Below are 23,225 nucleotides of genomic sequence, written 5' to 3'. Positions count from 1 at the left end.
ATGCAAAGTACTCCACTTACGAAGGAACAATGAGTTTCACACATACAAAATGGGAAATGACTGCCTAGGAAGAAGTATTGCAGAAAAGGGATCTAAGAGTCAGAATAGACTCCCAAGCTAAATGAGTCAACAGTTTAACACTGTTGCAGAAAAAGCAAACATCATTCTGGGATGTATTAACAAGAATAAGACATTAAAAGTAATTCTTCCACACTACTCTACATTGATTAGGCCTCAACTGGAATATTTTGTGCAGTTCCAGGAATGTGCTAGAAGTCCCCTGGAAGTCCAGGGAACAACAAAAATTATTAAAGATCTAGAAAACATGGCTTATGAAGGAAGACTGAAAGAACTGAGTTTTAGTCTGGAAAAGAGAAGAGTGGGGAAGTAACGCTTTTAAGTACCTAAAAGACTTACGAGGAGAATGGAGAAAAATTATTCTCCTTGACCAATGATAGGATGAGAAGCAATGGGCTTAAATTGCAGAATGGGAGGTTTAAGCTAGACATCAAGGAAAAACTTCCTAACAGGCTGCGGAATCTTTACCACTGGGAATTTTTAAGAGCAGGTATGACAGACCCCTGTCAGGGATGCTATAGATGGTGCTTGGTCTCATCATGAGTGCAGGGGAGTGAACTTGATGACTTCTTGAGGTTCGTTCCCAGTGCTAGTAAGTTCAAATTCACCCAGCTGTATTACTAATTATACAGCTTGATGATGCTTTACATGTGAAAGGTACATGCCCCAAGGAACTTACCACTTAAGAGTAAACATGTTATGATTCAATCAATATATTTTCAATAGCCAAATAGAGACGAGTCTGCTCAATGCACCTCAGTTTTAATTACACCCAATATTTTGTTTTCCATTGTCTTTTTTTATGATGGCCATTCCTTTTTCCAGCTTTTCTTTCCTTTCTATTAGGTATCTCCTAAAGCATCTCCCATCTCTTACTTATGCCTTTCACTTGCCACTCCACTTCATTTTGTTTATGTGAACAAAACAGAACTGATAAATTTCTAAGCTATGAGTGGATTAGAAAACAGGAAACCTCATAGGCGACCTGCAAGGCACATATGGGGAAAACACAGTTGTGGGGCCTGAAAAAAAGTGGGGGTGAGGGATGGATCCAAGAAAGGACAAACGGGTTGGAGAAGGGGCAGATTTCTTTTTTCCAATTTTGCTAATTCAGGTATTAGGTATTATCTACACTGGGAGATTGGGTGGCAACTACTTTCTCATTATAAGAGAGATGGATAACTGAAAAGACTTTTACTTGGGCTTGAAAGCTCTGTGTTAACATTTATTTAAATTCAATGCCTAATTAGCAGTTTTGACAAAAGACGTGCTTTGGTTAATGATTTAACAACCCTAATTCCTTCAATTAAGATGCAAGATCTAAAAATATGTTATGTAGGACCTCAGTACATTTTCCAGCAAAACTGACACTGATGATATTGCTAAGCAAACTGAGTGACTGGCCAGGCAGAGGGGGCCCCTTCCATTCCTCCACCAGCCCTCCATACAGGAGTAAACGAGTGAGTAATTGGTTCTCCCCCTCCTCTGCACCACTCAGCTCTGAGCACAGGAGAAAAACGTAAGAGATCTGAGAGAGAGAAACCTGCAACCCTCAGCTCCTACAGAGAAAGAGAAACTATGGAGTGTTAGGCCACCCCTGTGCATTCAGGGCACAGTGCCCCCTCCACAGCCAGATTGTTAAGAGACAGTTACTGTATCATCTCTAAAAGAGTGGCAGTCAGGACAATTTTGGCACCAAGGCTACATCTACACGTGAATGCTACATTGAAATAGCTTATTTCGATGTAGCGACATCGAAATAGGCTATTGCGATGAATAACGTCTACACGTCCTCCAGGGCTGGTGCCGTCGACATTGGGCAGCACCACATCGAAATAGGCGCTGCGAGGGAACGTCTACATGCCAAAGTAGCACACATCGAAATAAGGGTGCCAGGAACAGCTGCAGACAGGGTCACAGGGTGGACTAGTGCTTCCGGGGCAACAGCTAGCTGCTCCCTTAAAGGGCCCCTCCCAGGCACACGCAGTCTGCACAGCACGCAGTCTGCAGAGCCATAGGCACGCACACCTCGAGCGACGCAGTCATGGACCCTCAGCAGCAGCAGCAGCCAGAGGTCCACCCAGCCACCCCTGTAGGAGCAGTGCTTGCCCTGCTCCATGCCATGCAGGAGGCAGCTGAGCACATCCTTGCCACAGAGGAGGAGCTGCCCGCAGGGGAGGAGGACGCAACCCCAAAACCTGCAGCACCCTGCCCCCCCCACCCAGCCTCATACACCGCCGGCTGTGGAGCTACGCCCTCAGCACCGACTGGTGGGAGCGGCTGGTGCTCAGAGAGTGGGACGACGACCGCTGGCTCCAGAACTTTCGCCTGAGCCGGCAGACATTTCTGGAGCTATGCCAGTGGCTCACCCCTGCACTGAGGCACCAGGACAATGCGGCGTGCCTTCAGTGTGGAGAAATGGGTCAGCATCGCTGTCTGGAAGCTGGCCACTCCAGACAGCTACCGATCCGTGGGGCAGCAGTTTGGCGTCGGCAAGGCCACCATCGGGGCTGTCCTCATGGAGGTAAGAGGACCCATGGGGGGAGGGGGAGGCAGCCCTGGCAGGGGAGGGGAGCCCTGGCAGGGGAGGGCCACACACAACCTGCACACCCCTCATTGGTGCTCTCCCATGTGCTTCCCCTGCAGGTTGTCCGCACCATCAACGCCCTGCTCCTCCACAGGCTCGTGAGGCTTGGGGACCTGGACGCCGCCATCGCAGGCTTTCCCACCCTGGGCTTCCCCAGTTACTTCGGGGCTCTGGATGGGACTCACATCCCCATCCACGCCCCAGAGCACAGTGGAGGACGCTACTTAAACAGAAAGGGCTACCACTCAGTGGTCCTCCAGGCCTTGGTGGACAGCCGGGGCCGTTTCCTGGACATTTATGTGGGCTGGCTTGGCAGCACCCACGACGCCCGGGTATTCCGGAACTCGGGCCTGTGCCGCCGGCTGGAGGCAGGGACCTACATCCCCCAGCGGGAGATCCCTGTGGGGGACACCACCATGCCCCTCTGTGTCATCGCGGATGCAGCATACCCCCTCCGGCCCTGGCTCATGCACCCTTACACGGGCCACCTGTCAGCCAGCCAGGAGCGCTTCAACCTGCGCCTGAACCATGTGCGCCAGGTGGTGGAGTGCACATTTGGGCGCCTCAAAGAGCACTGGAGGTGTCTGCTCACCCGCCTTGATGCGGGCCCCACCAACATCCCCCAGATTGTGGGCGCGTGCAGCGCCCTCCACAACCTCGTCGAGAGCAAGGGGGAGGCCTTCTTTCAGGGCTGGGCTGTGGAGGCTGGCAGGGCCGATGTGCAGCCACCCGCTGCCCCCAGTCGCCAGGTGGACCCCGAAGGGACCCGGGTCTGGGAGGTCCTGTGGGCCCATTTAGATGAGGCCATGGGGTGAACGCTGGCAGGTCCCCCACTGCTCCCGCCTCATCCTCCACAACACTCCCTGCCCCTATGCACACACCACAGAGCACCCAAGAGCACCCCCCCCCACCTTTCTTGAAAATAAAAACAGACATTCGTTTGTAAAACCAGATCTATGTTGAACTCTCCTTATTAATATCTTAACTAACTATTTACAGGCCGAATAAATATTACATATATTATAAGTCCGATAAGATGAAAAAAAAAAAAAGGGGGAAGACAAGGAAGGGGAGAACTATGTACATAGGGGGGCAGGTATCAGCATCATAACAACAACATAACAGGGGTCTAATAGAAACTATTTACAAACGAACATAAAACTGAGGGGAATATATACAAGGGGGGGGCACGTCCTGGGCCCCACACCCCCTAATCTCCAGCGCTGGGGGTGGGCAGCCGCGATCCACGCCTCAGCCTCAGCCCTGGCTGGGGGACAGACAGACTGGGAGATAAGGCCGGCGGGTGTCAGCTGGCCCCAGGTCACCCTCGGCGGAAGGGCCGTCGGTGGTGGGTGGCGGTGCGACGGCAGATGGAGCAGCAGGTGGAGCAGGCAGGGCGGGCAGAGAGGCGGCCGGCGCAGCATGGGGGGCCAGGTAGTCTGCGATACGCTCGAACATACGCATGAAGGCCCCCCATGCCTCCTGGCGCCAGGCCAGCGCCCGCTCCTGCAGTTCAAGGTGCTGCTCCTCCACCCGCAGATGCTGCTCGGCGACCTCCAGCTGCCGATGGTGGATCTCCAGCAGCTGGGGGTCCATCGCCGTCCGGTGGTGGTGCTGGGTCCGCCGTCGTCCCCGCCGTGGGGCTGGTTGGTCCTCCACCAAGGGGCTGGCCTGGAGTGATGGCCCCGGTGGGCTCTCCGGGACCACTGACACCTCGCCGGCGCTCTCTGGTCCTTCCGATGGTGCAGCTGCGGAACACGGGGGGGGGAAGAAGAGTGGAGACAGCCGTTAGTGCGGGCCCCGAGCTGTGGCCCTTGTTCCCCCACCCCTCTGCTGCAGGTTCCCCATCCCCGTGAAACGCTGCCGCTGCTGCTGATGGGTGTCCCACCCCCTCCCCCCAGGGGACCCTAGGTTCTGCTCCCCCCAACCCCGGGGATGGGGCATGGCACTGTCATGCTGGGGGGCAGGGGCTGATGCACTCTTCTGAGGGACATGCCACTGCTGTCCTTGGGGCCATGGTCATCTGGGCATGTGGAAGGCCCTGGTTATATCTGTTACCCCCGCCCCTCAACCCCGGGGGTGCGCACAGGGGGGGTACATACCTGATGGTCCGCTCCCACGGTCGGGGGACACCCGGTGGGCGGACGCCCGGCTGGAGCTCCTCGAGGGCAACATAATCCGCAGCCCCCCGTCACTGGAGGAGGACGCTCCCTCTTCCTCCTCCTCCGGTGCCTCAGGGGTGGGCTCCTCGGGGAGCCCCCGGGGTACAGGGCTTACCTCCAGGGCAGACTCCGCCTCCGGGGCCTGCTGGGGCTCGTCGGCCGATGTATCAAGCGTGGCCAGAGGGGAGGAGGTGTGCCGGGGACCCAGGATGTCCCTGAGCTCCCTGTAAAAGGGGCAAGTGATGGGGGCGGCCCCAGATTGGTTGGCCGCATCCCAGGCCCGGGCGTAACCCTGCTGCAGCTCCTTCACTTTACTGCAGACATGATCCAGAGTGCGGGCAGGGTGACCCCCGGTGGCCAGGCCCTCGGCCAGCCGAGTGAACGCATCCGCGTTCCGCCTCTTGCTCCCCATTACCTGGAGCACCTCCTCCTCGCTCCAGAGCCCCAGCAGGTCCTGCAGCTCGGCCCTGGACAGGAGGGGCCCCGCTGCCGTTTCCCAGCCTGGCTGCTGGTCTGGGAGCCCTGGCTCCCCTTGGGGCACTTTGGGGGCGGCCATCACAGCGGTGGGCGGCTGTTCTGGCTGCAGAGGAGCGTGCAGGCTGGCCGCGTGGCTGGGCTGCCGCCTGCACGCTCTCTCAGCTTCCTGCACAGGAAGGCAGGGGGCAAGGAGCTTTAAGGGGCCACTGCATGTGGCGACCATCGAGCTCAGGGGCTGGAGAGAGCATCTCTCAACCCCATAGCTGATGGCCGCCATGGTGGACCCCGCTATTTCGATGTTGCGGGATGCGCAATGACTACACGTTCCCTACTTCGACATTGAACGTCGAAGTAGGGCGCTATTCCCATCTCCTGATGGGGGTAGCGACTTCGACGTCTCGCCGCCTTACGTCGATGTCATCTTCAAAATAGCGCCCGCCACGTGTAGCCGTGACGGGCGCTATTTCGAAGTTGGCGCAGCTACTTCGAAGTAGCCGGCACGTGTAGACGCGGCCATAGTGTGACAAAACTCCCAGCTAGGGTGGGCTCTGTATCTTCCCATCCATTAGTATTGACAACGTACTTTAAACACTACTCTGAGGTACCATGTGAACCCGTGGTAATACATGAGCTGTTATCCTAGAGAGTGCTCTGCACTCTCTCAAACATGGGTACTCAAAGTATCATGGACTCTCCTCTGTGGGACAGAGTGCACCCAGGGTACAATGTAACCTCTGGTACCCTGGAGACCAGACGGTTGGGAGAGAATGGCAATCTCCATCACATCTACCACATCACATGCCCTGCTAATATGCACACCCAGGCACCAAGAACCACTCCTGGTACTGAGCTACATACAGCCAATACCCCAGTCAGTGCTGCCTCTACCCAGAGAGGAGCCTGACAGTTGTCAGGAGGAATTTATGACCCGCTGTCACAATACAAGGATCCGGCCCTGTTCTATCGAGCCAACCCCTAACTCTGGTGTGAGACCAATAGGGTAACCCAATCATCCATCCCGCCATTACCTTATTGCAATCCTTGAGCAAATAGGCATACAAGTCACAGCCATCCAATGTCTCTCAGAGAGAGTCCATCAGAAGGTGCCTACAGCCTGGCTGGCCAGAGCCCCTGAGCCAGGCCTGGAGGAAGCTTTCAGAACAGGATGAAAGACTTGAAGGGGAAGCTACGGCTCCATCAAGCATCTCTTCATCTCTACCAGGAATGTCCCTTTCTACAGCCTATTCTAAGAAGAACTGGATAATCACAGTGGGTTAGACCCTACACTGTATGTAGCTGATACAACAGCCTGCCCAGTCTTCATGACAGCGGTAGTATGGCAGGCTTCCTGGATAAGGCTTTCTGGTTTACCCAGAGAGATGGAAAAGACTTCCACGATGAAGGGCCCAAACTCTTCACAGAGAAGACACATCCTTCTCTCCTATCCTGGATTCCTGGACCATTTTAAACATCCTGAGAATCTACATTGGAGGGCAGAAAAAATACACTTCTCAACTACTCAGTACTCACCATCTGAGCACAGTTATGAGCCACAGTGTAAGAGGACCAGGGCTCAAAAGCAGAAGCAGCTTACACCCCAGCACACTACCTATCAACCCACCTCTTCTAAGCACTTTTCAGGCCGTGACTGGGGCTTGCATATGTTGCAACTCTGTTGCCATCTATACACCACCTGGCCCTGTTTCATACCTCTGACAGAGGAGTCCAGGGATCATTTCAAAGAGTTAAACCATTCAATTTGCATCCTTTCCCCATTCCAACTCTCCTTGCCTGTTCCCCACCAGGGACCCTTCCCTGAGAACCTACTTCATCAGGAAATATACACTTCATGCCTTTGAACCATTCCTGGTACAATTCAGGAGCACAAGGGGGTTCTCTCTCATTATTTCAGGTCTTCAAAAAGAAGAGAAGTTGGAGTCCCATTCCAGATGTAGGGTATTAAACAATATGGGAAAACATAGATGTTCAGGATGGTCCTGGTAGCAACCATTATTCCAGCTCTAGAATGACAGGATTTCCAACAGTCTACCTTTGAGCAGGACCATTATCAGTACATACTACCTCCACTGATTATTCTACATATACAGGCATGTCAAACTCAAAGCCTACTGAGATCCACACAAACAAAAACTGGTAGTTTTCAGGGCCACCAAAAAAATTGTACTTTATCAGAAAGTCATATTTATTATTATAGATTATGTTTTAGGTATATTTTATCATATTTTCAGGTCTTGTTTAAATATAATACAATAATTTTAACTGAGAATATTAATATGAATGTTATTGTTTTATAATTTTATTAATATTTCTGAGAAGAAAATCTGCGATATACACCCTAACAAAGTTAAACTGCTTTCACCAAACAAGGATATTCCACCAAGGAAGGTAGACCGCAACCTAAAGCAGGCCACCAGGACTCCCTGAAAGAACTTGCTTCAGTATAACAAAATCCCGCTGATCACCCCCTCAGGTGTCACCCACCACACTATACTAAAACCCGTATAAAATATTTGTAGGACATTTAGAAAGCACATCCCCCAACAAGAAATCTCTCCCCCAATCCTTCTTTGCCTTCCAAACAACCCTACCCCCCAAAGCAGCTTACAGGTAAGCTCTTCAGCAACCAGGACACAACAGTGCCAAGTACCACCAGCTCCTGCCAGAAGAGATGCAAAATCTGCTGGCCCATCTCAACTGCTGCAACTGTCAAACCCTCCATGCAGCCACACAATTTTGTTCTGGTAAAAACCCTGGGAAACCCCTGGACGCTCAAATGCATAGATTCCTTAAGGGCATGGAGAATCTCTTCTCACCTGTAACACCATCCTCTCCAGCCTGGGATGTTAACCTAATTCTCAGGCCTTTGACTAGACATTCCTTTGAGTCCATGGCAACTTGAGTCCATGAAAATGTATGTATGAGAGAGGATCAATTTGTAACTGCCATCTCCTCCATGAGGCACAGAAGCCAAATAGCAGCCACACACCTGCCATTCATGGCACTTTTAATTAAAATAAAAAATATCTAAGGCCATAGATTTTCCTTCCACTATCTGAATTTCTAGGTAAATCAATAAATCCATCTCCCAGTTTTTTTCCCAAAAGCACTTTGGGACAAAAGGGAGATGATTCTGCATATGCTATGTATTAGAAGAACACTAACATTATACTTGCAGTGGACTAAGGCTGGTAGGAAATCCCCTAATCTCCTCCTTTAACCCACAGAATGATTTCTAAGCTCTGATATTGGCTCAAAGACTATCGAAATGGGTCTCTGATTGTATTAATCACTGTCAGCAAGGACACAGCATGTTTCCATTCTGGGTCCATATGCTCTCGATGATGGCAATTTATACCATGGTCACATTCCTTACAGATATTCCTATCTCAGCAGTCTATAGGGTAATACTTATATGTCTGCTTACACACTCACAGAACATTGTGATCCATGAAGATTTGGCTCCTAATGCCTCTTTGACTTGATAGTACTCGACATACTAAGACTCCGTTCAGAATTCCCAGCCTCCAATGTTGAGTACCCATAGAGATACTACTTGAAGAAGAAAAGGAGGAAGTTACTCATTTTGTGCAGTAACAATGGTTCTTCAAGATGTGTGTTCCTATGGGTGCTCCACAACCCACCCTCCTCCCCTTGACTTTGGAGTTTGCCATAGGGCTCTGAGGTAGAGAAGGAAATGAGGGCAGTGCTAGAAGTGCTGGACAGCCTTAAGGCAGACCATGTGCGCAGGAGAGCACATGTGTGGGCTCAAGGGACACTACTACCAAAAATCTCCGATTAGAGGTGCAGGGGTACATATACACCTACAGTGGAGCATCCATAGGGGGACACATATTGAAGAACCATTGTTACTGCACAAGGTGAGTAACTTCCTCTTCTAGTTCTGGGAGGGTGCGGAGAAATGGGGACAGACCGCAAGTATGGTGAGTTTATGCTACAAAAGCACTGGGAGGGAGTGGTGGAGCAGGTAAGTGTGTGCATGAGATGTACATGGCAGGAGGGGGAGCCACATGACCACAGGTGAAACCCCAGCGGGCCGCAGGCTTCTATTGCCCACGAAGGTGAAAGAGAACCACTCACGCAGCCCACTCACAATTTGTGGTTGCCTATCACTATACTGGAATCCTAACAAACCCCTCTAAAGAGGACTTCAGGTATCACAACACTTAGAAGAAGCAGACCACCACACTGGCATGGAACTAACCTAATGCAGCTTCCATTTGCAACCGTCTGTGATATTTTGAACATTCATCAATCATATTTCTCAATTCTGATACACTGTGTTTGCTTCGTTCTTCAACAAATGCAAGTGAACACTGTTTTGTTAGTAATGATGTGGGTCGAATAGTTTCTGTGCGGCCATGTTTAAAAGCAGCAGTGCTACATGCTTCGTAAGAAGAAACTATTTTTCCAAACAGCCGATAAGCAGTTATCTGACATGCAAGTTGAAAAACAGCATCTGGACTCAGCTTTTGTTTCACTAAAAATTCTTTTCCATACTTTTTAAATTCAAACCTTTTCACAGAAAGTTTTTCAACTGTTTCATCAAATTTCATACGTGCAGCATTTATAGCAGATTGGATCGACTCATTCAATCTGAACTCCAGTCTCTCACACTTAGCAGGGCATAATGCAGCAGGATCAGACTGTGGTACGATAGCTGGGTGTCTTGTACTGTTTCTATATACTTCGTTAACAAAACGAAGGACAGCAACTCCATCTCCCCAAGAATGCTCAAAATTTATCCCTGCAGTGCCATCACTAGTGATAATCAGACTAAAGGATTTGTCAAACCAGCGATTAAAACCTTGTCCATGAAGCATACAATGTGACAGCTCAATATCATCCTTTGGGCAAATATTATCTAAGCAGAGGCAAAACACTGCACTATCAATTTTTTGTAAGTTGTCTTCATTGCCCGCTTCGAGAAGCTGTTGTCTTATGGCTGCCCAAGTATTCCTCTCTTCAGTTGTAAGATAGCAAAAGGAAAACTCAGGCAAGTGATCTGCATCTTGCAGAATATAAATTAAGTGAGCCTGTATTTCAGATGGATGCAGAATATTACCAAAAGGATCCAAAACATCAAAAACATAAAAATGTCCATTTCGCATCACCAACAAATGTCTTCCCTGTTCATTTGTAAACAGTTCATCTTTGTTTAATTTAGGAATTCTGGAACTGTTGAAGAGACGCTTATATTGTGACATATCTAAGGGATATGCATTTACCATATATGCTCCATACCAAGACACAGAGGTTGGAAGAAGGCGGATGAAGTTTTTGAAGGGCCTACTTTGACTCCATTTTGGATTGACATAATAGATATCTGGCCGTAAACACTCATTCTTTAGGGAGTTAAGAAATTTTATTGATGATACTACCAGATTTGTTGCCCTTACTACCTGGCTGTTGTATCCTTCTTTTGGATCAGGATTTAAAGAAACAAATGGGTTGAAGGTTAGAACAACAGGGTCTCTGGCAGAGAGATACATATCAAACCAGGGATCTAGAAGAAAAAAAAAAGAAGTATATTAGTAAAATAAATTTTAGCATTTTGATATACAAATATATTTTTATAAAAACATATTTGCATATAGCATCTCATATGTTATAGAACTGTTTGTTTCTAATTAGTATACACCTATCCCTTGATTTATGAATGTAATTCATCCCATAAAAATGTTTGTAAGGTGAAAATTCATAAACTGAAAATGAAATTCCCATTAATTTCAATGTAAAAAATTCTGACTGATTCCCAACTCTCAAAAAAATCACTTAATATTCCCCCACGTGACAATAGTATACAATCATAAAAATAAGAACAGTGCTACTTCATTGCGTTTTAAAAGACATTTATTACCACTAGCCAATTCTTAGATAGTGGTGAAGAAGGTGGTGTTGACACAAGTTCCGTGCGATCACCTGCATCATCCTCAGAAGTAGCTCTGTAGTGACTTCAAACTCCTTAATTGGGGTTTTATCTTCAGCTTTCGAGGTTGAAGGTTGAGGATCAGCTGACGGTGATGATGGTTTAGGAGGAGGTGACGAGGATGAGGGTTGAAAAAATGACAGAATTGAAGTTTGTACTGCAGCCCTATTTTTCCTGTTGTACAACTCCTGACAGCATTGAACAACTGCATAAATTTGTAGCTTGTGTGCTGAAGTCTGTAGTGAGTTTGGATTGTTGTCATCAAGAATTTGTGTAGCTGCTTCCAATGCATTGAAAAATGTTGAGTGTTTTAGTGTTCAGTGTTTTTTGTGGTTCATCCGATTCTTCCTCCTCCTTCTCTGATAACTTTTCTGCATCCAGCTGAATTACTTTTTCATACGTGAATTCTTCACTGGGTGACAATAACAGGTCTTGAACACCACCTGTGTCTACCTCACTGAATCCTGCTTCAGTTGCCAACTGTACAACAGAATTTGAATGTCTTTCACTTCACTTTCAAAACCATGGAAATCATGAACATACTTCAGCAATCCCGTTTTCCAAACACCATTCAGGATACTTTGAGTAATTTTATTCCAGGCAGATGTGATATTTTCTATAGTCATCTTGATGTTGTAGTTCTTCCACAACTGTTGGTTTGTCTACTCTGTCTAATGCAGACATGAGATACCTTATCACCAGTTGCAGATAGCAAGCTTTAAATGTAGCAATGACACCTTGATCTATTGGCTGAAGAATGGAAGTGATACTTGGGGGCAAAAAAACCCATTCGAACGTTAATACTATTGTTTTCTACATTGATAGGGTGACTGGGAACATCATTGAGGATCAGCAGACATTTGTTATCCAGATTATTTTCAGCACAATATTTAGAGATGAATGATGAAAGGTAGTTTGTTATGTAATCAGCAAAAACCTGCTTTGTCACTCATGCCTTTCAATTAGATGGATAAGAAGCAATGGGCTTACATTGCTGCAAGGGAAGTTTACAATGAACATTAAGAAAAACTTATCAGGGTGATTTAGAACTGGCATAATTGCCAAGGGAAGGTGTGAAATCATCACTGGAAATTTTTAAGAGCTGATTAGACAAACATCTTTCAGGGATGTTGTACATGAGGGGTTTGCAAAACATGCCTGTCAAGACTTTGAATTCAACCTGTGGCCCACCATGCCAGGGTCCTCAGGCAGGGAGCAGCCTTATGACATTCAAAGTGGCTAGTTGTGCCATGTGACACTCTATGCCTTTCCTCCCACTTCCTCAATGTGTGACACAGGTACATGGAGCAGTCAGGCACTGAGTTGTGTGGGCCTGTGTCTGGCAGGAAGCCAGCCTGAGAGTCCTGCTGGGCTGCTGGCCAGGAGCCACCTAGTTAAGCACCTCCTGGCAGAGTCTGCTTCTGGCTCCCTGACACCAACTTCCACTGCCCCTGGTCATAACTCCTTCCCAGATTCTATGCTCTCTCTCCTACACCCCTCCTCTAGGCCAGAATCCTCTCCTACACTCATACCCCTTCCCAGATCTTGCAAACCAATATCCTGTCCAGGTCACCCTCTCTTAGACACCACACCTTCTCCCTGAACCCCAGTCCCCTACTCTGAGCTCCCTTCTGCACCTAACTTCTACTCTAGATCCTGCACTCCCTCCATAAAAAAGTGAAGTATTTGGCTACCTACTGAAATCTTGGAGTACCTCCCCACCCCGCCAAAAAAAAAAATATTGCCAACCCTGTCTATTTGGTGCTTAGTCCTGCCATGAGACCAGGGGACCAGACATGATAACCTCATAAGATTCCTTCCAGTTCTATTATTCTATGATTCTGCATGCTTTTAATATTTGACATTTCATATCCTTTTTTCCCACTCTTTGTTGGAGGATCCTGGCTATATGTTTGAAGGACCTGAATAATGATGTTAAATAAAGCTTTAATTCAAATTGTGTTCCCCCTATCATGATTTAGGACTTTGCCAAAGAGAAGGAAATGAAACAATATCCCTGATATTTCAAAAGTAAACAAGCAAAAATATCATTAACAAACATCTTGTTTGGGAAAGAGTCTGAATCAGTCTTTATGTATTATAAAAAGGCAGTAAAGAGTACAAACAAAATAGTATATTTGAATTTTATACTTGACATCTATATAATATTCAATAGTTTACCCCTAAACGTCATATGCCAAAGCATCCTAATGATTTGTAGTCTTATCCAGACTTTCTTTTTTTCCCCCTGAGCAACTAATTTAGGGAATGGGTCAAAAATCAATTCTCTGATTAGACGGAACTGAGACAGTGATTTTCGGTGGGGGTACTTATTTTTGCCCTTTTTCCTAGTACCTGAGAGAGTAAATGCCTACCATCAGGAGGTGAAGGAAATACCAAATTCAAACTAAAATGTTTTAAATTAACAAGGAAAGTTGGAGGTTTGCTACTAAGCCAAATCAGAACTGAAAAGTCTGGAAGACTCACACTTGATACTACAGCTTGAACCTCGTCTCGCAACATTCTTAATCCAGCATTTCAGTTAGCCAGACGACCACTTGTTATGCGTGTGACCAAGTTTCCCACAGGCCCATAAAATTTTACAGCCATCAATCCTGGCTCTCATTGCTTTGTGCTGTTACTTAGCTGTAATTTACCCTTACATGTCTTCTAAGAGCCTAGTAAGCATTGGAAGTATTGGTAATGTGCTAGACAATATCGACCTCCCATGTTCCAACAAATTCTCTCATTCAGCACCTGTCAGGTCCCGAGAGTGCTGGGAGAGAGAGGTTCAACCTGTAGTTTATTTCAATGGAAGCACAGCAATTGCCACGCAGATCCAGCAGGAAAAGAAACCCAAGCTCTCTAATAAGTTTCAAGAGAGATTAATGATTCTGATAGGTAACTGAATATCAGAACTTTAACAGTAGTAATAAACTAGAACACAAACCTGATATATAACTTGTATGCTTATTCTTTTTATCTAATTCAACAAGAGCTTGTTGTAACTTTCTGCCTTCTTCTTTTTCAAACTCTCTTGCAATTCTCTCAGTGTTTCTATAGTATTGAAAAACAGTTTATTATACACTTTTCACAGTAATTGCTAATTCTAGTATTTCATTAATATACTTTTTCTACAGTAAAAATGTTTAGTACAACTTTACTTTGAGGCTCATTGTGTAATTAGATTGTAAATTCTTTAAAATAGGAACCAGTGTGGCGCAGGTCCTTGTTTGGGGCCCCAACATGCTTTGACAATACAGTGGACCCCTGAGTTATGTGAGGGTTGCGCTCCTGAGCACCCTTGTGTAACTTGAATTTCATGCAGGTCGGGGAGTCGGGAAGAAGAAGTGGCCTTCCAATTTGCACTTAACTCGCGTTAACATGAGTTAAGTGCAAATTGAAATTGTGCTTATCAGGGGTTTACTGCATAAGAATTATAGCTGTATTACAGCACCAACACAGAAATTACACTGGGGACTAACACTGATTCCTTTTAATGTACAGATTAAGGCACCTAGTTCCACTGGTCCATGAACCACAGCTTCAGTGGTCTGATACAATTAAGTAACTATCGTATGAGTCAATGTTCCCTCTAATCATTTCCATCCACGTGTGGAATAAATTTTCAATGTGCACTGTGGCATGTGCACATGTACCACCAGTAGAAACAAAAACCTAGCTGTGGGTACTCTGCTACTTAGCTGGATGGCATCTGAATCTCTCCTGAGTGACTGAACAAATGCACAGCTTACAGGGAACACTGATCGCAATCCTGCAATTCCATATTAGCAGGCCACTGTACTACTAGAGCCCCTCTGACGTCAGTGGGGCTTGTGTGTGTGTGCAAAGATCCACACAGAACAATGAGAACTATTCTTCTGTCCACTAATGAATGAAAAAAGTACCTAGTCTTTTCTGGAAAAATCTTGACTTTTAATGAAGTTGTATAGTTGAAAGGAGCATCTCCTAATTTTTTTAATAGAATAATTAGGGTCTGAAAAAGGAAACACTGCTGCCGTTATAACATAGGTCAGCTCTTGCTTCTTCCTGAACTAAATCTAGTGCTAGGAAGAGTTACCTAATTTTCTGTTCAGGATTCTGACGTTTTTCATTCTTGCCATTATGGAATGAATTGATTAAAGAATGTCATGCTAATGCTGCAAGCTCTTCCTGACTTCAAATTCTACCCCACTGCTCAACTTGAAGGATGAGAGCCTCTCCCTATTCAACAGCAGAAGAATAGATAGGAGATACTGCAGAATGTGACTAATTATATCTCAAGGGCACAAATTTCTGAGTAGTAATGAGATGTCCCTTCCTACTTGATTCACAAGCCACAGCACAAGAGATGTGGGCCTTGAATGACCTACTTGTAGAATAATTTCAATAAGGAAGGGGACATAGGAAAACCCTTGCTGAGCCTGAACCTCCTATTAAAAGTTAAACATTAGATTGGGAACTCTTTCTTCATATTTAGGGTTCCAAGAAAATACTCTAGTCCTACAGGCTATGTCTACACCAGAGGGTTTTGAGACAAAATGTGACTTTTGTCGACAAAAGCCATGGATTATCTACACACAACATTTTTGTGGGCAGTTTATTGACAAAATTTGGCACTTCTGCCAAAAGCATTCTGCCTTTCTGCGATGAGGAATAATGCCTTTGACGACAGTTTGTCAAGAAAAAAATGGGGTTGATGGGGTGCCTCTATTGACAGACAGGGCTTCTGGTTCACCAGGCAGCTGTTTGTTGAGCTTCTGGTTGGCCATACTGTTCAGAGAGCGGCTGGGGAGTGTGGCTGCTCTCTGTGGACAGAGCAGATTGCTCTTCAAATCCGCTTTTGTGTGTGGTTGCGATCTGTCGACAGAAGTTCTGCTGGAAGATCTCTTCCAACAGTAACTTCTGTCAACAAATCACTGTAGCGTAGACATAGCCACAGACATTTAAGAATGCAAGTTCCAATTGTCAAGCTTCATCCTCAGTTGCACTTGTGACACATCAAAGGACTGATGGCAAACTAGATAGCTGAAACCTTATTATTGGCTTTAAGTCACAAAAACACTACAGATCATCCTTAAAATTTAGTGAGAACACGTGGGATGACATTTAGAATTATTTTTATTTGAAAAGTGAGCAAATTATCTGATCTGGACTGAGCCAATAAATATGGAATCACAAAATGCTTTAATTTTTTTTTAAAGCAACATGACTTTTCAGTAAAAAAAATCAAACCTCAAAAAACAAAGCAATCATGTTAATGGGATATTGTGAAAATAGTAATGCTATGCTTGGAACTTGCATACCAAGTTTAAAGATGAGTACGAATTCTAATAGCCAGTCTGGTCTTCATTTAAATGCTCCTATTCCATATCATTTTTATACCTGTAATGATCATCATCCAGTAGAGGTTTCTGAGCAGCCAAGTATCTCCTGATTGACTCCTCCAATTTTGGAACAGGTAATCTAGAAGTGCAGAATTTTTACAAAAACTATTAAATATATATACAACATATATTTATTAATAGAGGAGAGCAATAAAAACATACAAATCCATAAAAATGTGTGGCACTGCATCCACAAAATCTGCTACGTGACTAATAAAAGCCTCTTGAATGGGAGATTAATGCTGTTCTGACAGCAAACCTGGGGGAATCAGGGTAGTAATGGGAGTTGAGAAAAGACAGTGGAGACAGAAACTGAGAGAAGAAACTTAAGATATATGTTCCCCACATTAAAGGGCTGGATTTACATAATTTTTTTAAATGGTGAGGCTATAATCTCAAATAATTCCGATTACAGAAAGTATTTGAGATTTGCGCTGAAATAACTATTAATTTAGTACGTTTTTGTTCTTTTTGCACTGTACCTAGCATGAGTTTCCTAGTTTATGACTAGGGTTCTTAGATTCTACAGTAATACAAACAATACAATCACAACTACAGCGTATAACTTTGAACAAATAAATTTTTATAACAAGAATCACATTTTAAACCGAAAGCCTCTACTTGTTCCTGAAGAGAATATCCCATTTTATTGCTACCCAATACCAATTTCATTTTGCTAACTGCTACATAGTTAAGTTTTATTTATCTTATATATATTTTTACATTATTTCATCACTGATGCATTTGTTTAGGTAATTACATTTTGCAATAACAAGACCTTGAAAATTTGTATACTATTAAGCAAGTCTGATTATGGTTTGCAGGGAGGCCACAGAGAGGGTTTCTACAAACACTGTTTGCAAAGAATCTCTGTGGGATTCCACTCTGCAGATAATGCTTTAGGTCAGTGGGCCCAAAGAATGTTACCAGAATGTTTGCAGAACCAGATTAAAGTACTGTAGGAATCTAGAAATACCCCACCCCTACTTCACCCAGTTTCAGCACAGTGGAAATGTCACCTGACCTGTGGCCTTATCCCTCGTTTGGGAGGGAGGTAGTGAAAGGAGCCAACTATGTACGAGACTGGTAAGTGGACTATTGGATGGCCCATCATTCTAATTGGGTAGTCTGGGACTCCCTAACCTTCTGGATCACAATATTTTCCTTTCTAGATGGCTGAGGTTTGTCCTGGAATCTGGCTGTGCCCATACTAAATTCTCTGTACAAAATTCCCATCTGACAGCATCCCAACAGTCATGATGAGATGGTATCAGTACAGGCCTGCACACAGACTCTTTTGTTGTGATAGTAACAGAGAGAAAGCCATGCTAGTTTATATACTATCAAAAGAAAAAAAAGCAGTCAAGTAGCACTTTAAAGACTAACAAAATAATTTATTAGGTGAGCTTTCATGGTGGGTCTGTCCCACGAAAGCTCATCTAATAAATTACTTTGTTAGTCTTTAAAGTGCTACTTGACTGCTTTTTTGTTTTGTTGTGATAGTATTGGCAGGCCACTTCACAAAGCAACATGTGAATGGGGCAGTGTTTTCCTCTCACAATTAGGAGCTCTTAAAAGCAAGAGAATGCATCAAATATGAGCCTCTCAAGGAGTTACAGTTTGTGTTTTCAAGATTTTCTTCACTATTTATCAGTACTAAATACAATTTTTTATTAAAGTTGATCATCTGGCACCATCACTTAAATCAAAGAGCTAGAGTCCTAGGCATGAGCCTACTATATATACTCCATAAATTTAAGCTGACAATTTACAGAATGGGCAGCATGGTCATAACAGTTTTCCTGTTTTGTTCTGACTCTTTTTGGATACTAATAATTAAAAACGTTGCCCATAACTACCTACAAAATATGCATGCAATATATCCTATTTAAGGAACTGTTTACTAGCTTTGGCAACATTTGAGAGGCTGAAAACAAAAAAATCACTCTTGAACATGTACAATAGACAACAAATCTTAACCTTGTGTAGCATGACACAGGAACAAGGAGACGTATATATTCTGACCTAACTGCAGCACTACTGAACGGCAAGGTCCTATGTTAGCGTTTCTTGGTTGTTTTGGTCATATTCCACACTAGTCAGCAGATGTGGAATGTAAGTATATTTATATTTTCAATTGAAAGAGATGTTGGTGAAAAGCAAATACTATTTAACATACATCACAAGGTATATCTCTACTGCAATTAAACACCCAGCCATGACTCAGGCTTGTGGGGTTTGGGCCATTTAGTTGCAGTATAAATGTTTGGGCTTGGGTTCTTACCTGAGCATTTAGACCAAAATTAAATAGCTCAATAGCCTGGGTTAGCTGATACACATCAACTCTAGATTTCTTTTAAGTCTATCAGAGACATACCTATATAGGCCAACACTTCAGTTTAGACTGAAAAAGGAAAATTTTATGTGGATGAGAAAAATACAAATTAGGGTTTCTTTTTTTTTGAATAATAGATGTAAACCCTGAAGCACTGGGACATTTGCCAACTACTAAATTAAACTGGGAAAAAGGGTATTTTAATGGGAAGATTATTTCTTAATCAGATTCTTGAAGTCAATTCTGAATGACCAGGGAGGCAGGGGGTATGTAAGGGCTCCATATCTAATGTGTAACTTGAACACTTCTGCAGCTCCAAGACAGGTGCAGACTTGTACTTCTGGGCACTCTGAGCATAGATGTTCTGCCCTAAGCCAAGGATTGCAGCACCTGTCCATTATTTGCAAGGAGGGCTTTAGAAGGGCCTGGGCCACATTAGTGTCAGCTCATGTCCTGGCCGCTCTAGAACAAAAGTTCTCAACCTTTTTCTTTCTGAGGACCCATGAACCTGACATTAAAAAAAAAAACCAAGCCACTTAACAGCCCACTCATGCCACAGTGACTGGCTTCTGTATATAAAAGCCAAGGAACAGCTTTGAAGGCTAACAACAAGGGCAGCTGTGGGGACCATATGCCATAGTGACCCCCTACCAAGCTACACTGCCTGGACGTTGGCTCCAGCCCAGGGTGGCAGGTCCTTTGATTTTACCTTCCAACACAGTAGCTTCAACATTCTGCCCGGAGCCCCCACGAGTGTAATTCTGACCACGGGGGGAGACGACCCTATGAAACCTGCCGGCAGCTCGGGGTCCCCGGCCCATGGGTAATTGTCACTGCTGTGGAGCACACGTGTGCCTGAGTTGTACCTATCGGGGCAGGTGACGGGGGTAGGGCCAGAGGCGCGAGAGCGGATCTCGGGCTAGTGGAGCCGGGAAGCCAACGAGAGTTTGCCCGAGAGCCGCAGCAGCCTCTCCCCGTTCCAGAGCGCCGGGCTGCCCACCGGGCCCCGGGGCAGCACCTGGGCAGGCTGTCCTGGAAGTGCATGGTGGGGATCGTGCTCCTGTGCACGAAGTGATGGTCCGTATCCAGCTCCGAGACGATGCCCTCGGTCAGCCCCACGGTCCGCCAGTACCCGCGGCGCCCAACGGGCCCCGGCCGCTGGAGTAGGACGCCGCTGCCGAAAGCGAGCCAGGTCCGGAGCATGTTTCACTGCAGCCCCCCAAGGGCAGGGCAGTGGTGGGAGCGAAACGGCAGTTACTGCCAACGGCTGCGCTACTACACGACAGACAACGCGACGAGCCGGCGTGACGGTTGAAGGAGTAAGCATACGCCTGCGCAAAGGGATCAATTTGTGCGCCTGCGCGGCGGCGCCCTATAACCAGTATGTCCAGAACAAAGGGAGGGAAAGAGCGGGAGGAAGGTCGGAGAATGCTCTAGAAAGTCTATTGTGGTTCCCGCGCGTGGGGAGGGGAGGAGCCTGTGCGGGAGCGCAGCGCGTTGTGTTGTGGGAGGGGAGCGCGACGCGACGCGACGCAGCAGCGTGTTCGGAGCCCGCAGGTACGAGGGGACGCTGGCGAGGTACCCGGGCTGTGCTCGCTGCGACGCTGGCCTTCGGGCGCCTGTAGCTGAGGGGGGTGGGCTTAGAGGTTGTCAGGCACGGGTGGGGGGATTTCAATTGCTTAGCAACTCGGCCTGAACGTTGGCCGCGGCGCCTCCCTGCGTCTTCGGCTGCGGCGAAGCTGCGCGCTGAGGTTCCTGGGTCCCGGTTCTGCGCGGGCCGGGGCTAGGGTCGCAGCCCCTGGAGGGGCAGGCGCCGGGTGGCGTGAAAGGGCCGTTGTGTACCAGACCGCCTCTGGATTTCGTCGAGGCTGGGCTGGTGGCTCAGGACCTCGCACTCCTTTTGGCCTGCCAGAGCTCCCAGCCCAGCAGTCTGGGCCTCGCCAAGTGAAGCGTTTCTGGTGCTGGTATTGGTTCTCCAGCGATTAGTATGTTGTTACTTGGAGGCAGGGCTGTTTTGCTTTGCCTGCTAAAACCATCTCTTTTTTTCAAAACAAAGATGAGAGGCACACCAGCTTCGCTCCCGCCCTGAGGGGCTCTGCGTAGGTGTGATTCTGCTGACCTGCATGGAACTTATCCCTGGTCCAGAGCTTTAACCCACGGTGCTATTTTAGTTCTCCAGCTCTGGTGTTCCCAAGCTTGAGTTAGAATTTCGGACATTTGTGTCAATACAAATCTGAAGAAAGGAAAGGCTGCCGCTTGGTTTCTGACACATTTATAGCTGAAGAACATTCCTGATGGCAGACTCCATAAAACCAAGCCTGATGTAAGCTTTTATTTTATTTCATTAGGGGGAAAAACTGTTTAATAATAATGTGTCATCTGAATAAATGTTTGGGAGATTCGTTCCTTGTGCACCTAGAACTCCCATTGACTTCATTGAAAGCTTTGTGTGCATAAAGAATGCAGGATCAGATAACCAGGAGTAATGTCAGCTCTTCTGAATTCCTTTAGACTCAGACACTAACCAAAGTGCACCAAATTTTGTTTTCTCTGCAGTAAAGGAGTCTTAAAGGCTTTGCGTGTGAAAGACTGGAGGTGGCACCAGCACCTTCAGGAAAACAGTCTCCCTCTGTGACTAAGCTGTACTTTTCTACATCAAAAACAATGTTTTCCCTTCATCAACCAAGAATTTCAGTCTCTGTTCATTTTTTTGTTTGACAGTTTTCTAGTGTCTACAGCAGCAGAAATAATTCGTGAAAATGTGACAATCCAGCATATTTCCATTTGAAATGTCAATGATCTCAAATGTTATTGTTTCATAATTTTTGCTAAAGACTTGCTCAGTATTCTACAATTTTACTTTAATCTGGCAACTGTGAACAAGTGTCTGGAGGTTGCAGTGTTCTCTGTTCTTGGCGCACACAAGCTCTAGCTACAAAATATAGATAAATTTATTTATTGTTTTGCTTCCATTGCCAGACTGAACAGCTTGACATGACTATGATGCAGATATGTCAGATGCCTTTTACAGTGTAAGGAATTTATTTGTATGAAACTGGTATTTTCTCAGTTTGAGTCTTGTAGAATACATGACCTCAGTTCTGCTTAAGAAACTAGGTTCTGGATTGGACTAAGTAGACAATTTCTATGTTACTTAAAACTGTACAGTAGACCCTCAATATTACAGACCCTTGGTCCTGTCCACCTGCTGATTGAGTGGATTTCGGGAATAATGGACATCCATTGTTCCCAAAGTCTGCTGGGGTTGACAAAATCCTAACACCCCTGTCGGCCCCCCCGGCCCAAGGGAAATAGAAGAGTGGGGAGACTTATTTCTACTCCAGACTGCACTCTAGTGGGGGGAGTGCACAGTCTCTCTGGCAGTTCCAGCAGGCCATGAGCCGGTCTGCGCAGTGGCATGCGGTGGGCACCACTACACAGTGAGGCAGCTGTATGGTAGGACCTGAGCCAGGGTGGGGTCCAGGGGCTTCTCCAGTAGTGGCTTTGGTGAGTGGCACGTGCGTGTTAATTTTTTGTGTTTGTGGGAGGGACTGGGGCTGGGAGAGTGGCATGGGTAGTAAACCCTTGCATTTAATGGACCATTTGGTACTAATGGACACTCCTCCCCCACCCCCATTCATCCATTAAATGGAGGGTTTGCTGTATTTTCAAAACTAAGCATATGATTTTTCTTCATGCCAAACTAGTATTAAAATAGACCAGTGTCTAGTACAAAAAGGCTGAATGCTGTGATATAACTAATTTGAAGTAGAATGAAGCTGAACATAGAGGTAACATTTCATTACTTTTTAGTATGAAGTATTGTTCCTAGGAGGACTAGAAACACCACCTATCATTACAGACATTTTCAAATACATTCATAGTACACGGACAAGTGCTTTTTTGAACTTTCAGATTGCTAGTATGTAATTGTGAGTGAAGGTTCTTTCAAAAAGTATGTAATACTAGTTTTGATTATGCATGATTTTCCTTAAAATACTGTAAAAATTAATACACGCTTTATGTATGATGCATTGATGGATGCAGTCACTTTCAGAAGATTCATTTGATGTGTAATAAATTGAGTCCCTTCCATGAGTACTCAGAGAACAATGGCATTGTACAGACAACAGGATTATTCTCTACACAGTGAGAACAGCCCTCAGGTGGACCCCTGAGATAAGCGTACTGGAGTTGCACGTATGTTGGGTTAAGAAGACTGAGTGGTGGG

At 45.9% G+C, this 23,225-nt stretch overlaps 2 protein-coding genes across 4 annotated transcripts in view; one reads left to right on the top strand and one right to left on the bottom strand.

The window, feature by feature from the left end:
• Nucleotides 1–20,236, bottom strand: part of LOC142013127 (carnitine O-palmitoyltransferase 2, mitochondrial-like) — a 31,163-nt gene extending 10,927 nt beyond the window's left edge. Inside the window, exons 1-5 of one of the 2 annotated variants that reach the window (XM_074994200.1) lie at nucleotides 20,013–20,236; nucleotides 16,658–16,738; nucleotides 14,223–14,329; nucleotides 9,621–10,849; nucleotides 3,258–3,261 (exon numbers count right to left, since the gene is read on the bottom strand). In XM_074994200.1, the coding sequence (XP_074850301.1) occupies nucleotides 3,258–3,261; nucleotides 9,621–10,849; nucleotides 14,223–14,329; nucleotides 16,658–16,738; nucleotides 20,013–20,197 (1,606 nt within the window). In that variant the 5' untranslated portion in view covers nucleotides 20,198–20,236. Of the gene's footprint in view, nucleotides 1–3,257; nucleotides 3,262–9,547; nucleotides 10,850–14,222; nucleotides 14,330–16,657; nucleotides 16,739–20,012 lie in introns of both variants that reach the window. The other variant, XM_074994199.1, reaches the window with a different exon arrangement.
• A 191-nt stretch (nucleotides 20,237–20,427) lies between these two features.
• The window catches only part of RHOBTB3 (Rho related BTB domain containing 3), an 82,712-nt gene continuing 79,914 nt past the window's right edge, over nucleotides 20,428–23,225 (top strand). For both annotated transcript variants that reach the window (XM_074994198.1, XM_074994197.1), the window contains exons 1-2: nucleotides 20,428–20,551; nucleotides 21,051–21,317. In XM_074994198.1, coding sequence (XP_074850299.1) covers nucleotides 21,289–21,317 — 29 coding nt within the window. In that variant the 5' untranslated portion in view covers nucleotides 20,428–20,551; nucleotides 21,051–21,288. The remainder of the gene's footprint in view (nucleotides 20,552–21,050; nucleotides 21,318–23,225) is intronic.

This window comes from Carettochelys insculpta, chromosome 5 (genome assembly GCF_033958435.1).
Source record: "Carettochelys insculpta isolate YL-2023 chromosome 5, ASM3395843v1, whole genome shotgun sequence".
Classification (NCBI taxonomy): domain Eukaryota; kingdom Metazoa; phylum Chordata; order Testudines; family Carettochelyidae; genus Carettochelys; species Carettochelys insculpta.
This window is presented reverse-complemented; position numbering and strand designations above follow the sequence as displayed.